Source organism: Mercenaria mercenaria, chromosome 2 (genome assembly GCF_021730395.1).
Source record: "Mercenaria mercenaria strain notata chromosome 2, MADL_Memer_1, whole genome shotgun sequence".
Classification (NCBI taxonomy): Eukaryota; Metazoa; Mollusca; class Bivalvia; order Venerida; family Veneridae; genus Mercenaria; species Mercenaria mercenaria.
In genome coordinates this window covers 109,063,681-109,076,030 of record NC_069362.1, presented here as the reverse complement: position 1 = coordinate 109,076,030, position 12,350 = coordinate 109,063,681, and the positions used below count along the sequence as shown (strand labels likewise).

Here is a 12,350-nt window from a genome sequence, read left to right as displayed (position 1 = left end):
AGATGTTCCCCATGATGAGACAACATGTCATGCGCAAAACCCAGACCCTTAGCTCAAAGGTCAAAGTTATAATTGGAAGTCAAATGTCAATAAGGTTTTTTCCTGTCCAATCCAGAACTATGTCATCCATCAAGGAATTACAATATTACTTGGCATAAATGTTCCCCATGATGAGATGACGTGTCGTGCACAACACCCAGTACCCTAGCTAAAAGGTCAAGGTCACATTTTGAGATCAAAGGTCAAGAGGATTTTTTTCCTGTCCGGTCTATAAATTTGTCATGCAAAACAGGATTTCGATATCAGTTGGCACAAATATTCCCCAACATGTCAAGTGCAAAACCCAGGCCCAAGGTCTAATGTCAATGTCACACTTAGAGACCAAAGGTCAGACACAAGAATGACTTTGTCTGGAGCATTTCTTCTTCATGCATGGAGGGATTGTGATGTAACTTGGCACATATGTTCGCCAACATAAGACGATTGTCATGTGCAAGAACCAGGTCCCTAGGTCTAAGGTCAAGGTCATATTTAGAGGTCAAAAGTCAAATTCAAGAATGATTTTGTACGGAGCGTTTCTTCTTCATGCATGGAGGGATTTTGATGTTACTTGGACCAAATGTTCACCACCATGAGGCACCCTTATTTTTAGAATTACGTCCCTTTTTTTTAACTATAAATAGATTTTATTGTAACTTTTTTATTACTGGCGGTAGAGAAAAATCGAGACAACTTTTCTATGGTACAACATGGATGTAACATCCAAGTTTTAGGTGTATTTTGACCTATCTCTACCTGGTAAAGAGTTTCTTGTGGACTTATATAGATTTTTTTTAAGATTAATTTCCCTTTGTTGTTACTATAAATAACTTTATGATAACTTTTTTATAATCAGCCAAAACAATTCAATATGAAAACAACTGTGGGTTTTTATATATGCACATTTTAATCCAAGTGTGTTGTTATAACATGTTGTATATATAGTACAATATTTGTTTATACATCATTGACAGATATCAGTTCATTATGTTATATTGCAGTAGAGAAAATTAGGTACCTTCCAGTAGGGGACTTTGTATAGCATGTCAATACTTCATTCACTTGTTTACTATTGTTTTTATTGACTTTTGTCTCAGTTAATAATAAGTTTAATTATTTCAAATTTGTTAATTAATTATAATTAATTAATTAAATTACAATTATAATTAGACACAACCCTGATGCCGAAAACGACCTCCAATTTAAACTTTATATAGACGCTAGACGCCTTATAGAAAGGCATTGGAGCAGTCTTGTATCAGCGTCGAGAGGGAATCGATCGTGTCTTCGCCTATACTATCAGAAGACTCAAACCGTCAGAGAAGAACTATCCTGCACTCAAACTGGAATACCTTGCTTTAAAATGGTCTGTCATCGAAAAGTTTCACAACTATCTTTATGGCGCTGTAATCGAGGTTGTTGCAGACAATAATCCTTTAACGTATGTCACCACCTCAGCCAAATTGGACGCAACAGGACATAGACGGCTGGCAGCATTTTTTTCCAATTATAACTTCAAGACGACATACAGATCAGGAAAGAAAAAAGCAGACGCTGATGGCCTTTCAAGAATTACACAGAGTGAGCCAAACGAAAAGAGCATTAATTCTAAAATCATATCAGCAATGTCAACAGCAGCAACTTCTCCACATCTGAAACACCACTTGCTTTCTCTGTCATCCATCCAGACTCAATAGAAACAGTTGACTCTGTAACATCTCATAAGATTCCATCTGACGTATTAGAATCTGAATCACTGGGTTCAAAAGAATGCATAAAAGCTCAACATGATGACCCAGTCCTGTCTCAACTTATCGATCACATGGAGAAAGGCACTAGACCGTCAGCTAAGCGGGTCGGCGGAAGCATAAGTCCAGCGGTCAAATACTTGAGAGATTGGGACAATCCTTAACTCAGATATGGTATCCTCTACAGATTCTCTCAGTACAAAAGTCAACATTATAAACAGTTGCTTTTACCGGAGGCAATCAGAAATGAAGTGTTTCAGGCCTTACATGATGACCTAGGTCATCAGGGCCGGGACAGGACGACGTCGCTTTTCAAACAAAGATTTTTCTGGTCTGGTATGGACGTCTACATCGAAGACAAGGTCCGCAATTGTTCATGTTGCATCGCCAGAAAGACACAACCATCCGTAATCCCTCACCCCCCCCCCCACCTCCATCCCCCCTCTTAGTGAACATCTCTTCCAGTGCGCCGATTGAAATTATACATGTTGACTTTCTCAGCCTTGAGCGGTCCAATGGTGGGTTTGAACATTTCTTGGTCGTAACAGATCACTTCACCAGATATTCACATGCCTACCCCACCAAGAACCAAACAGCCAAAACGACTGCAAGAGTGCTGTTCGACCAATTTATAGTCCACTATGGGTTTCCATCCAGAATACACAGCGATCAAATGCCAACTTCGAATCTGGACTAATAAAAGAGCTGTGCAAATAAGAAGACACAACTGAGTCAAACACAACGCCATATCATGGGCAACGGTATGACAGAACGATTTAATCAGACCCTGTTAAAGATGCTCGGGATATTGGAAGAGAACAAGAAAAGTGATTGGAAGTCATATGTTGCACAATTCTTAAAAGAGAGGATACTTACCTCCGGAAGCTCTCCAAGAATTTAATGAATGAAAAACAAAACCATTGATCATAAATATATGACTCAGTAAGTCCGGTTGAAATATATTAGGTGTATGTACCGTTTTATATACATGATAACTAATATGATTTTACTTATTTTTGATTGATGCTACAAACAGACAACACGAATATTTTACTTACATCGTAATTTTTATTTTCAGCTGCACCTTGTTACTCATCTGAAGATGTCGGGAAGACATTTTTAGCCGGGGGGGGGGGGGGGGGGGGGGGGGGGGGCGGGATATGTCATAGGGTAAATCTATAACAATGTTTTAACATATATGCTTTGTGTACTTTAAATTCAGTTTCAGAAATACATAAATATATATATATATATATATCACTATTGATAACAATACATAACTATAAAAAAGTAAATCTGAACACCAATTATACAGACCGTAGGCTGAGAAGTTATAGTTGTAGTCGTAGGTCGTATCAGTTATTCATCAATATTTGCTTCCCTTACACCATCTAACATAATTATTGATTTTCCCCGCACGAGATATTAACCAATCACATTCGATCGATTGATATCCGCCATATTTTGAAACATAAACGAGCCGATTTTGTGCTGAAAGCTACAATCAACCATTTGTATAGTTATATATAAATTTATCTACAGGTAATCATGTTCATTTAAAACTTAAATATGTATTGTTTGTCATGCACTGCTTTTGACATGATGTGTATTGTTAAACCTCTATTTTGACATTGTATCTGTGATTCCAGCAGGTATGCAAATTTTGATTCCATACCTCATGTTTTTATTTCGATGTAAATGAGATGTGGAACCAAAATTTGTAGTCCTGTTTGGCGCCATATAACCTATACTGTGTTGGTGCGCCGTAAAACCCAAATAAATAAATAAAATAAATAAATAAATCTAAAGTAAACCCTGGGAGAGAAAATACCAAGGTTCCTACTGGGGCTCGAACCACGGACCTTGTGATCTGTAGACGGACACTCTAACCACGTCGCTAAAGGGTTAACCCAACAGAAAGGCTGTTGGAAGTGGCCTTTAAACCTACTGTCACTACACATCTCCCCCTTTACTCTTCACGGCTTACCAGCTCTCCTGAATGACACTCCATGCCCATCACATAAGTCCGTCAAACACTTCTGACACCATTAAAGTAAAGCTTGTGAGAGAAAATACCAAGGTTCCTACTGGGGCTCGAACCACGGACCTTGTGATCTGTATGCGGACACTAACCGCGTCGCTAAAGGGTTAACCCAACAGCAAGGCTGTTGGAAGTGGCCTATAAACCTACTATCACTACATATCGTTTTGTTTATATCCTGTATTACAGGAGCATATCTGTCCCTGACAATAAACCGAAAATCGACCCTTGTTGTTATCACTACAAGTGAACAGCCCGGCGACACTAGTATGCTATTCGCGTTTGGCCATCGGTAGATCTCATATTTTGCAAACTTTTCCAAGTGTGTTCTTGTTAAAATTGCAAGGCCGATTTTATGCAACTTTTTGTATAAAGTTTCTGCGATCATATTCTTTTGCACAGTATTATTTTATTTTGCAAAAAGTTCCAAGGTCAAAACTCAGCCTGATTAGCCAAATAGACCAATGCTTTATACCACAGTGTCCAGTGGGATTTTCAAAACAAGGTGGGAGATCGCGGGTTGGATCCCCGGACGCGTCATACCAAAGGCATGAAACATGATACCAGCAGTTCCCTTGCTTGGCGCTAAGCAATACAAGGGAAACTGGCCTCTTATATCATACCCTTGTGGCGATAGATTTCAGAAATGGGGATGTTGAAAGTGATTAACATAAGTCTCTATTTTTGATGTGGGTAACACATTTATATGCTTTACTATTTATTTCAGAATATGTTAAGTTTTTTTTATCAGGCACATACTTCAGTCTATTGCCGAATTGTTTTACTGAAAATTTGACTGTTTCTTAACTTTATACTCCTAAGCATACTTGTTGGTCGCAAATTATACACATATCAGGCACAGACTGACTTCCTTCAAATGTTCATGGAAGACTGTGACATGTTGAGGTGGTAGCCAACAAATTGGTTTAAACATATCTTATTTTGAATTATTTTCGCAACATGAAAAGGATTTGGCAGGAAGGTTTATAAGCTTAAGGTTGCCCTCTCCCGCCAACAGATTGAGAGATCGTTTAACATATCTGTCATTAACTATTGTGATATACGATTTAAAAAAATCAGAATATGACACATTTTCGCATTTTCTTGGATATTTAGGACTTCTTACTACTTTAATTTAAAGCTTGGATCAAAACTGCATTTTTGCCACCAACAGTTATTTAGATAATGATTCAGGCATTATTGCAGATACAACCAGGAATGGTATCAGCAATAGAATTTTGCTGCTGCATGATTGGTTGTAGAAATTTAAACTTAGGTATGGGGTATGAACATGCAGATTCTAATCGTTCATTTACATACCTACAAAATGTCTGTGTGAAATGCAGCATCCCTGTGTTCAACTAACTCCAATCGGACATGGAAAAATATTGTAACATTACAAATAACGTAATGATTGCGTCTCAAAGTCATGGTTTCAAAGGAACTTTATTTCGGATTTATCTAAAATTATAGTCAGTTTTTACTGATAAAACACTAGAAATAGCTAAATGTATATAATAAAACGGTCATTAAAACAGTACCTTGATCTGCATTTATGCGTTCTCCTCTTGGGAATTTTGCCAGGCCGGATCACTCTATTATATAATTTGACAATAAATACTGATTATCCATTGTCAGGATTTTATATTGAATTAAATAATTTATCAAAAGTGATTAACAATTCTTAACTTTGTCAGAAAGCTAAGGAAATCCATTTATTTTACCAGGTACATCAATAATGTAAACTATTTGAAATAAATAAAAGTGTTCGGCTTAAAACACACATTTCTTTTTTGTATAAAATAAAATTAGAAATATCATACTTGTCAACGTTAACAAATATGCTTTCATAGCTCTCTATTTCCTGTACCAGCAGCAACAGAAAGAACAAGCACAACACAGAAGACACCCGAGGAAGATGTTTCTGTTGGAACTAAATGTAGGTTACCTTTATATCAGACATTACTTAAGCTCATGAAACGATCATATTCTAACACTGTGTGCGACTTTGTCAAATCAAATTTTAAACAGTTTCAGATTTGAAAGATGAAGTTAAAAAAATTGGTGTTGTAATTATGTTATATTTATAAGACATACAGTGATTGGACTCCTTTCTTACTAGGAATATATCCGTACATAAAGTGTGTCTTAGAAAATGTGTAAAAGTCTTATAAAATGTGGCTAACACAAATTTTATTTAAGATTTTTATAATTTCATTGTAAAATATTTTATTATTGTTCACTTAATTTTTAGCTGAGGTGAGCTTTTAGGAACATTGGACTTTAATCTTTCTGTCGTCCTTCTGTCATACATACGTTCTTTAAAGAACATCTCCTAAATCACTCTGCCAGATTCAGACAAACTTCCAAGGAATGTTTCTTAGGTGGTCGCCTTTAAATTTCCTTCAGCTCTAGGTTATGAATGCTGAATTCTGGTTGACATGGCAACTGAAAAGAAAAAGTTTTAAAATCTCAGAAACCGCTGGCCCTATTTTGAAATAATTATGTCCCCCATCCCCGCCCCCCCCCCCCTCTCAGGGGAAGACATATTGTGTTTGCCCTGTCCGTCCATCCGTCCGTACGTCACACTTCATTTTCGATCAATAACTGGAGAACCATTTGCTCTAGAACCTTCAAACTTGATAGGATTGTAGGGCTGCTGGAGTAGACGACCCCTATTGTTTTTGGGGTCACTCCGTCAAAGGTCAAGGTCACAGGGGCCTGAACATTGAAAAACCATTTCAGATCAATAAGTAGAGAACCACTTGACCCAGAATGTTGAAACTTCGCAGGGTGATGTAGAGTAGATGACCCCTATTGTTTTTGGGGTCACTCCGTCAAAAGTCAAGGTCACAGGGGCCTGAAAATTGAAAACCATTTCCGATCAATAACTTGAGTACCACTTGCCCCAGAATGTTGAAACTTCATAGGATGATTGGTCATGTAGAATAGATGACTCCTATTGATTTTGGGGTCACTCCATTAAAGGTCAAGGTCACAGGGGCCTGAACATTGAAAACCATTTCTGGTCAGTAACTTGGGAACCACATGACCCAGAATGTTGAAACTTAATAAGATTATTGGTCATGCAGAGTAGATGACCCCTATCGATTTTGGGATCACTCTGTTAAAGGTCAAGGTCACAGGGGCCTGAACATCGAAAACCGTTTCTGATCAATAACTTGAGAACCTCTCGACCCAAAATGTTGAAACTTCATAGGATGTTTGTTCATGCAGAGTAAATGGCCCCTATGGTTTTGGGGTCACTCCGTTAAAGGTCAAGGTCACAGGGGCCTGAACATTGATAACCATTTCCGATCAATAACTTGAGAATCTCTTGATCCAGAATGTTGAAACTTCATAGGATGATTGTAAATGCAGAGTAGATAACCCCTGTTTATTTTGGGGTCACTTGATCAAAGGTCAAGGTCACAGGAGCCTGAATAGTGACTTGAGAACCACTAGGCCAAGAGTGTTGAAACTTAGCGGGATGATCCCTATTGCAGCCAACCATCAGTGTCTCTTTGACTTTCGCTCCAGACCCCTATTTACTTCTTGCCTGTAGGACATTGGGGGAGACATGCGCTTTTTTACAAAAGCAATTTCTAGTTTTGAAGCCGTGTTCCTGAAGTTACTATCTACCAAATTCCTTCAAATAGATCATTAAAAAACATGGTCACCATGCAGTGGGTTAGTTTTCTCTATATTGTTATATGTAAAAGTTTAAAAATCATCTCTGATACTGAACTTCACAGGTATGTTCTTTGGGTGACACTGTATCAGATTCCTTCAAATCATTCTGTTTCCTTGAAAAATATGGCCACTAGGTATCAGATTCCTTCAAATCAGTCTGTATCCTTAAAAAATATGGCCACTATGTTGTTGGCGTATAATTCCTTGTATGAAAACTTTTGAAAATCTCTCTAAATGCTGCTTTGATTTCAAATAATTTGTCAGCATTGTTCGTTGGGCTAGTTTTCTTTATATGGTTACATCAAAAAACCATTACCTACTCATATTTACTTAGTGAAAACTTTAAAGAATTTACTTGTCAGAAAACACTGGCACTATTTTAAAATAATTTTTGCAGATATTTTTCTTGTGTGACCATCTACCAGAACTATTTTAGAAAGCTGTGTAACGCAAATGAGGGATCTGGGGCCGTGACGGCCTTTTTATTAATACATCTTTTCTTTATATTCTAACAGTGTATTCAATTATTGGAGGAGCAGTTGCTGGAGTGGTACTTCTGGTCATTCTTGTTGTTATAGGTGTATGTTTCTATAAAAGAAGACAACATGTATCTAGGAAACCAGAGAGCAGCGTAAGATTGCTGTTAATTTATTATCATTCTGAAACAAATACATATCACATAATATATTATATGGTTCCAACAACAATTTATCATAATGTTAGCATTAGACAAGTAGAAAATGCATATACTTGCAATTGACATTTTTGGCTCAGAAGTATTTATAATTACCCTTAATCAGGTGATTTAGTTTTTGTATTTTAAGTATTTACCTCTATGACAAAACATTCTTTGTCATTTATTTAGACTTTCAGACTATAGGCAATATACATGATATACAGTAAAAACAAACCATATACACTTAACAAATCTTTTGATCAACATTTGTTATTTTACCTATATCTTTAAAACCATAAAAATAAATTACAATTAAATGTCTAGTGTGAGCTGTTACTATAGGTCGATTGTCTGGCATCCCTAAATAACAATTAACAGGAACATCTTCCTGAAACTATACTGCTCAGATATACTCATATTTAGTCGGGCATTGTTTTCTGTCGAGTTTGTTCAAATGATACTACATGAACCATTTTAGGGGCCACAGCAGTTAAAAATAGGAAAACCTTGAATGAACCACTAGATGAATCTCCATTAAGCTTTGTCTGTAGAATAGTTATAAGGTCCCCTTTTTAAAAAACGCATGCTTCTTCTGACGAGCTGCTTGATGATTCTTCATTAAACTTAGTCTGTAGCACCATTGTAAGCTCCTCTTTCATATTTGTTCAAGTTGTGGCTCTAAGCCCCTTTAGTTCCTTTCATGAACTGCTGGATGAATCTTCATCAAACTTGGTCTGAAGCCTCATAATAAGGTTTACTCCCAATTATTGAAATTGGGGTACTTGGCCTCTTTTTGGAACTGCTACAGCTAACATAGAAAAAAAACTTTAAATGACTTCTTTGAACTGCTTGATTGATCTTCTTCACACTCTGTCTATAATATTAAGGTCCTCTGCCAAACTTGTTCAGGTACATGCACGTGGCTCCTTTCAATGACTGCTATATGTAAAGATAGAAAAAACTTTCCAACCTTTTCTGCTCATGGGCCATGTTATGGTTCTTCATCAAACCTGGTCTGTAGCATAATTGTAGAGTCCTCTCTTAGATTTAGTTAAGGATTTAGAGACACTTGGTCCATTTTATGGGCCACTTGTGCTAAAAACATCAGATTTCGTCTGTATCATTTAATGTCCTCTCTAAAATTTGTTCCACAAGGGCCTGTTTTTAGGATTCGCTAGCACTGAAAGTGGAAATACATCTAAGCAACTTATTTTCAAGTTTAGCTTGATAGATCTCCATCGAACTTTGTCTGTAGCATTATTATACTCTTTGGGCCACCAGAGGAAAAAATATTGATCTTCATCGAACTTGGTCTCTACCATTCTTGTGAAGTCCTCTGTAAAAATGTTTCAAATGGGGGTATTTTTCCCTCTATAAGGGGGGACTGGAGCTGAAAATAGAATCATCTTTCATTAACTTTCCTTTGAACCGCTTGGTAGAACTTCACTAAACTTGGTCCATAGGATTCTTGTATGGTCCTCTCTCAAACTTGTTCACTGGGGTCACTTTATTTGTTTTATACTAAACACAGTCATTTATATAATCCCGGTCAAATATAGTCAAGTCCAGGTGAGCGACTTAGAGCCACTATGTCCTTCTTGTATAATTTTGCGTATGTTTGGGAAAATATATATTGTATTTTGAAATTTCAGTTAAATCAAACAGTGACCTTATTGTTTTTATCATTTAACAGCATTAAATCAGTGAAAAGAAGTTACAGAAATACACATGAATATCTATAGTATTGAACCTTCCTTATGAGGCAGAAGAATCATGACAAAAACAAAATGACATTTTGACCTGCCATATCTTTAAAATGAATAGAACTTTTGTGTGACAGTATTTCAGTTAAGAGTCAATATTCTTCAACGACCCGATTCATTTTACTATTAAACAAAGAAGACTTAAAATTGTGTGTTATTACACAGCAATACATTTTTCTGACTTCACAATTATTACGTCATAGCGTCAAACGGCATTGCGGCGCGTGGAAAAAACCCCAATATAATACAGGCAAATATTTGATGCCGCCAGGGATGTACTTACATATCATTGGTAACGTGTTATAATCGAAATAATATATCTTATTTAGTGATTTGGTCTTGAAAGAATCTTTGTTTGTTGTTCAGATGCATATTATTATATCACTTGGGCTGCGCCCTCGTGAAATAGAACCTAATTCCTTTGCATCTGAACAACAAATATTATTTCTTAATTTAAATATCACATCTGTTTCTTTATTAGTGATATATATGTCATTAAATAAATAGAATTAATGTGCACGCCAGTATTGTTAAAATTTTGATATGTTTGAAACATATTAGAAGTTTCATGAATTAATTCTATGAATCATATAGTTAGTTTTGCATGAAGAAGATTTGTTCAATGTTATGTCTACATATAATTGGTAAAATGTTACAAGACGACTTTTCTTTTTTACTGTAAAACAAATTTGTGAGTGAGGGTATGGTTTTGTATATGAAATTTGCAATGTTATTGTACCCTCCGACAACAAAGTTGTAAGGGGGGGGGGGGGGTATACTGGTTTCAGGTTGTCTGTCTGTCTGTCTGTCCGTCCGTCCGTCTGTCCGTAGACACAGTTTTGTGCGCACCATCTCTCCTCATCCCCTTGACACAATTTAATGAAACTTCACACAAGTGATCAGTAACAACATAGTTGTGCATGGGGCGTGTTAGGTTCTTTCAGAAAAAAAATTGCAGAGTTATGGGACTTTGTTTTTTATGCCCCCACTTTGGGGGGGGCATATAGATTTGCTCTTGTCCGTCCGAAAATGTTGTGTCGCGCGTAGCTCTGAAAGTATTTGACGTAGAGTCACAAAACTTTACAGGAATGTTGGTCAGCATGTGTAGTTGTGCACCTGGGGTTTCGCGTCCAGATTCATCCAGTCATGTAGGAGTTATGGCCATTGACATAGTAAAAAATTGGTCATTTTAATGTTGTGTCGCGCAAAGCTCCAAAAGTATTTGACCTAGAATCACCAAAGTTTACAGGAATGTTGGTCAGCATGTGTAGTTGTGCACCTGGGGTTTCGCGTCCGGATTCATTCAGTCATGTAGAAGTTATGGCCCCTGACTTTGTAAAAATTGGTCATTTTAATGTTGTGTCGTGGCTAGCTCCAAAAGTATATGACCTAGAGTCACAAAACTTTACAGTCATGTTGGTCAGCATGTGTAGTTGTGCACCTGGGGTTTCGCGTCCGGATTCATCCAGTCATGTAGGAGTTATGGCCCCTGACTTACTAAAATATTGGTAATTTTAATGTTGTGTCGCGCATAGCTCCAAAAGTATTTGACCTAGAATCACCAAAGTTTACAGGAATGTTGGTCAGCATGTGTAGTTGTGCACCTGGGGATTCGCGTCCGGATTCATTCAGTCATGTAGAAGTTATGGCCCCTGACTTCGTAAAAATTGGTCATTTTAATGTTGTGTCATGCCTAGCTCCAAAAGTATATGACCTAGAGTCACAAAACTTTACAGGCATGTTGGTCAGCATGTGTAGTTGTGCACCTGGGGTTTCGCGTCCGGATTCATCCAGTCATGTAGGAGTTATGGCCCCTGACTTACTAAAATATTGGTAATTTTAATGTTGTGTCGCGCATAGCTCCAAAAGTATTTGACCTAGAATCACCAAAGTTTACAGGAATGTTGGTCAGCATGTGTAGTTGTGCACCTGGGGATTCGCGTCCGGATTCATTCAGTCATGTAGAAGTTATGGCCCCTGACTTCGTAAAAATTGGTCATTTTAATGTTGTGTCGCACGTAGCTCCAAAAGTATTTGACCTAGAATCACCAAAGTTTACAGGCATGTTGGTCAGCATGTGCAGTTGTGCACCTGGGGTTTCGCATCCGGATTCATTCAGTATTGTAGGAGTTCTGGCCCCTGACCTGGGAAAAAATTGTCATTTTAATGTCATGTAGTAGGGGCATCTGTGTCCCATGGACACATTTCTAGTTGTTACTATACTATATATATAGACACAGTCTTGTGCACACAATCTCTCCTGATCCTCTTGACACAATTTAACGAAACTTCAGACATGTGATCAGTAACAACAGTAGTTGTGCATGGGTCATGTTTGATTCTTTCAGAATGTTTTTTTGCAGAGTTACGGGACTTTGTTTTTTTTTACT

At 37.3% G+C, this 12,350-nt stretch overlaps 1 protein-coding gene across 4 annotated transcripts in view; it reads left to right on the top strand.

The window, feature by feature from the left end:
• LOC123564875 (uncharacterized) overlaps window positions 1–12,350 on the top strand; it is a 531,225-nt gene that overhangs the window by 485,221 nt on the left and 33,654 nt on the right. For 3 of the 4 annotated variants that reach the window (XR_008369995.1, XM_053537514.1, XM_053537513.1), the window contains 2 exons: window positions 5,702–5,767; window positions 8,037–8,152. Coding sequence is in view for 3 of the 4 variants with exons in the window: in XM_053537514.1 (XP_053393489.1) it covers window positions 5,702–5,767; window positions 8,037–8,152 (182 nt within the window). In the remaining variant the exon portion in view is untranslated. The remainder of the gene's footprint in view (window positions 1–5,701; window positions 5,768–8,036; window positions 8,153–12,350) is intronic. The other variant, XM_053537515.1, reaches the window with a different exon arrangement.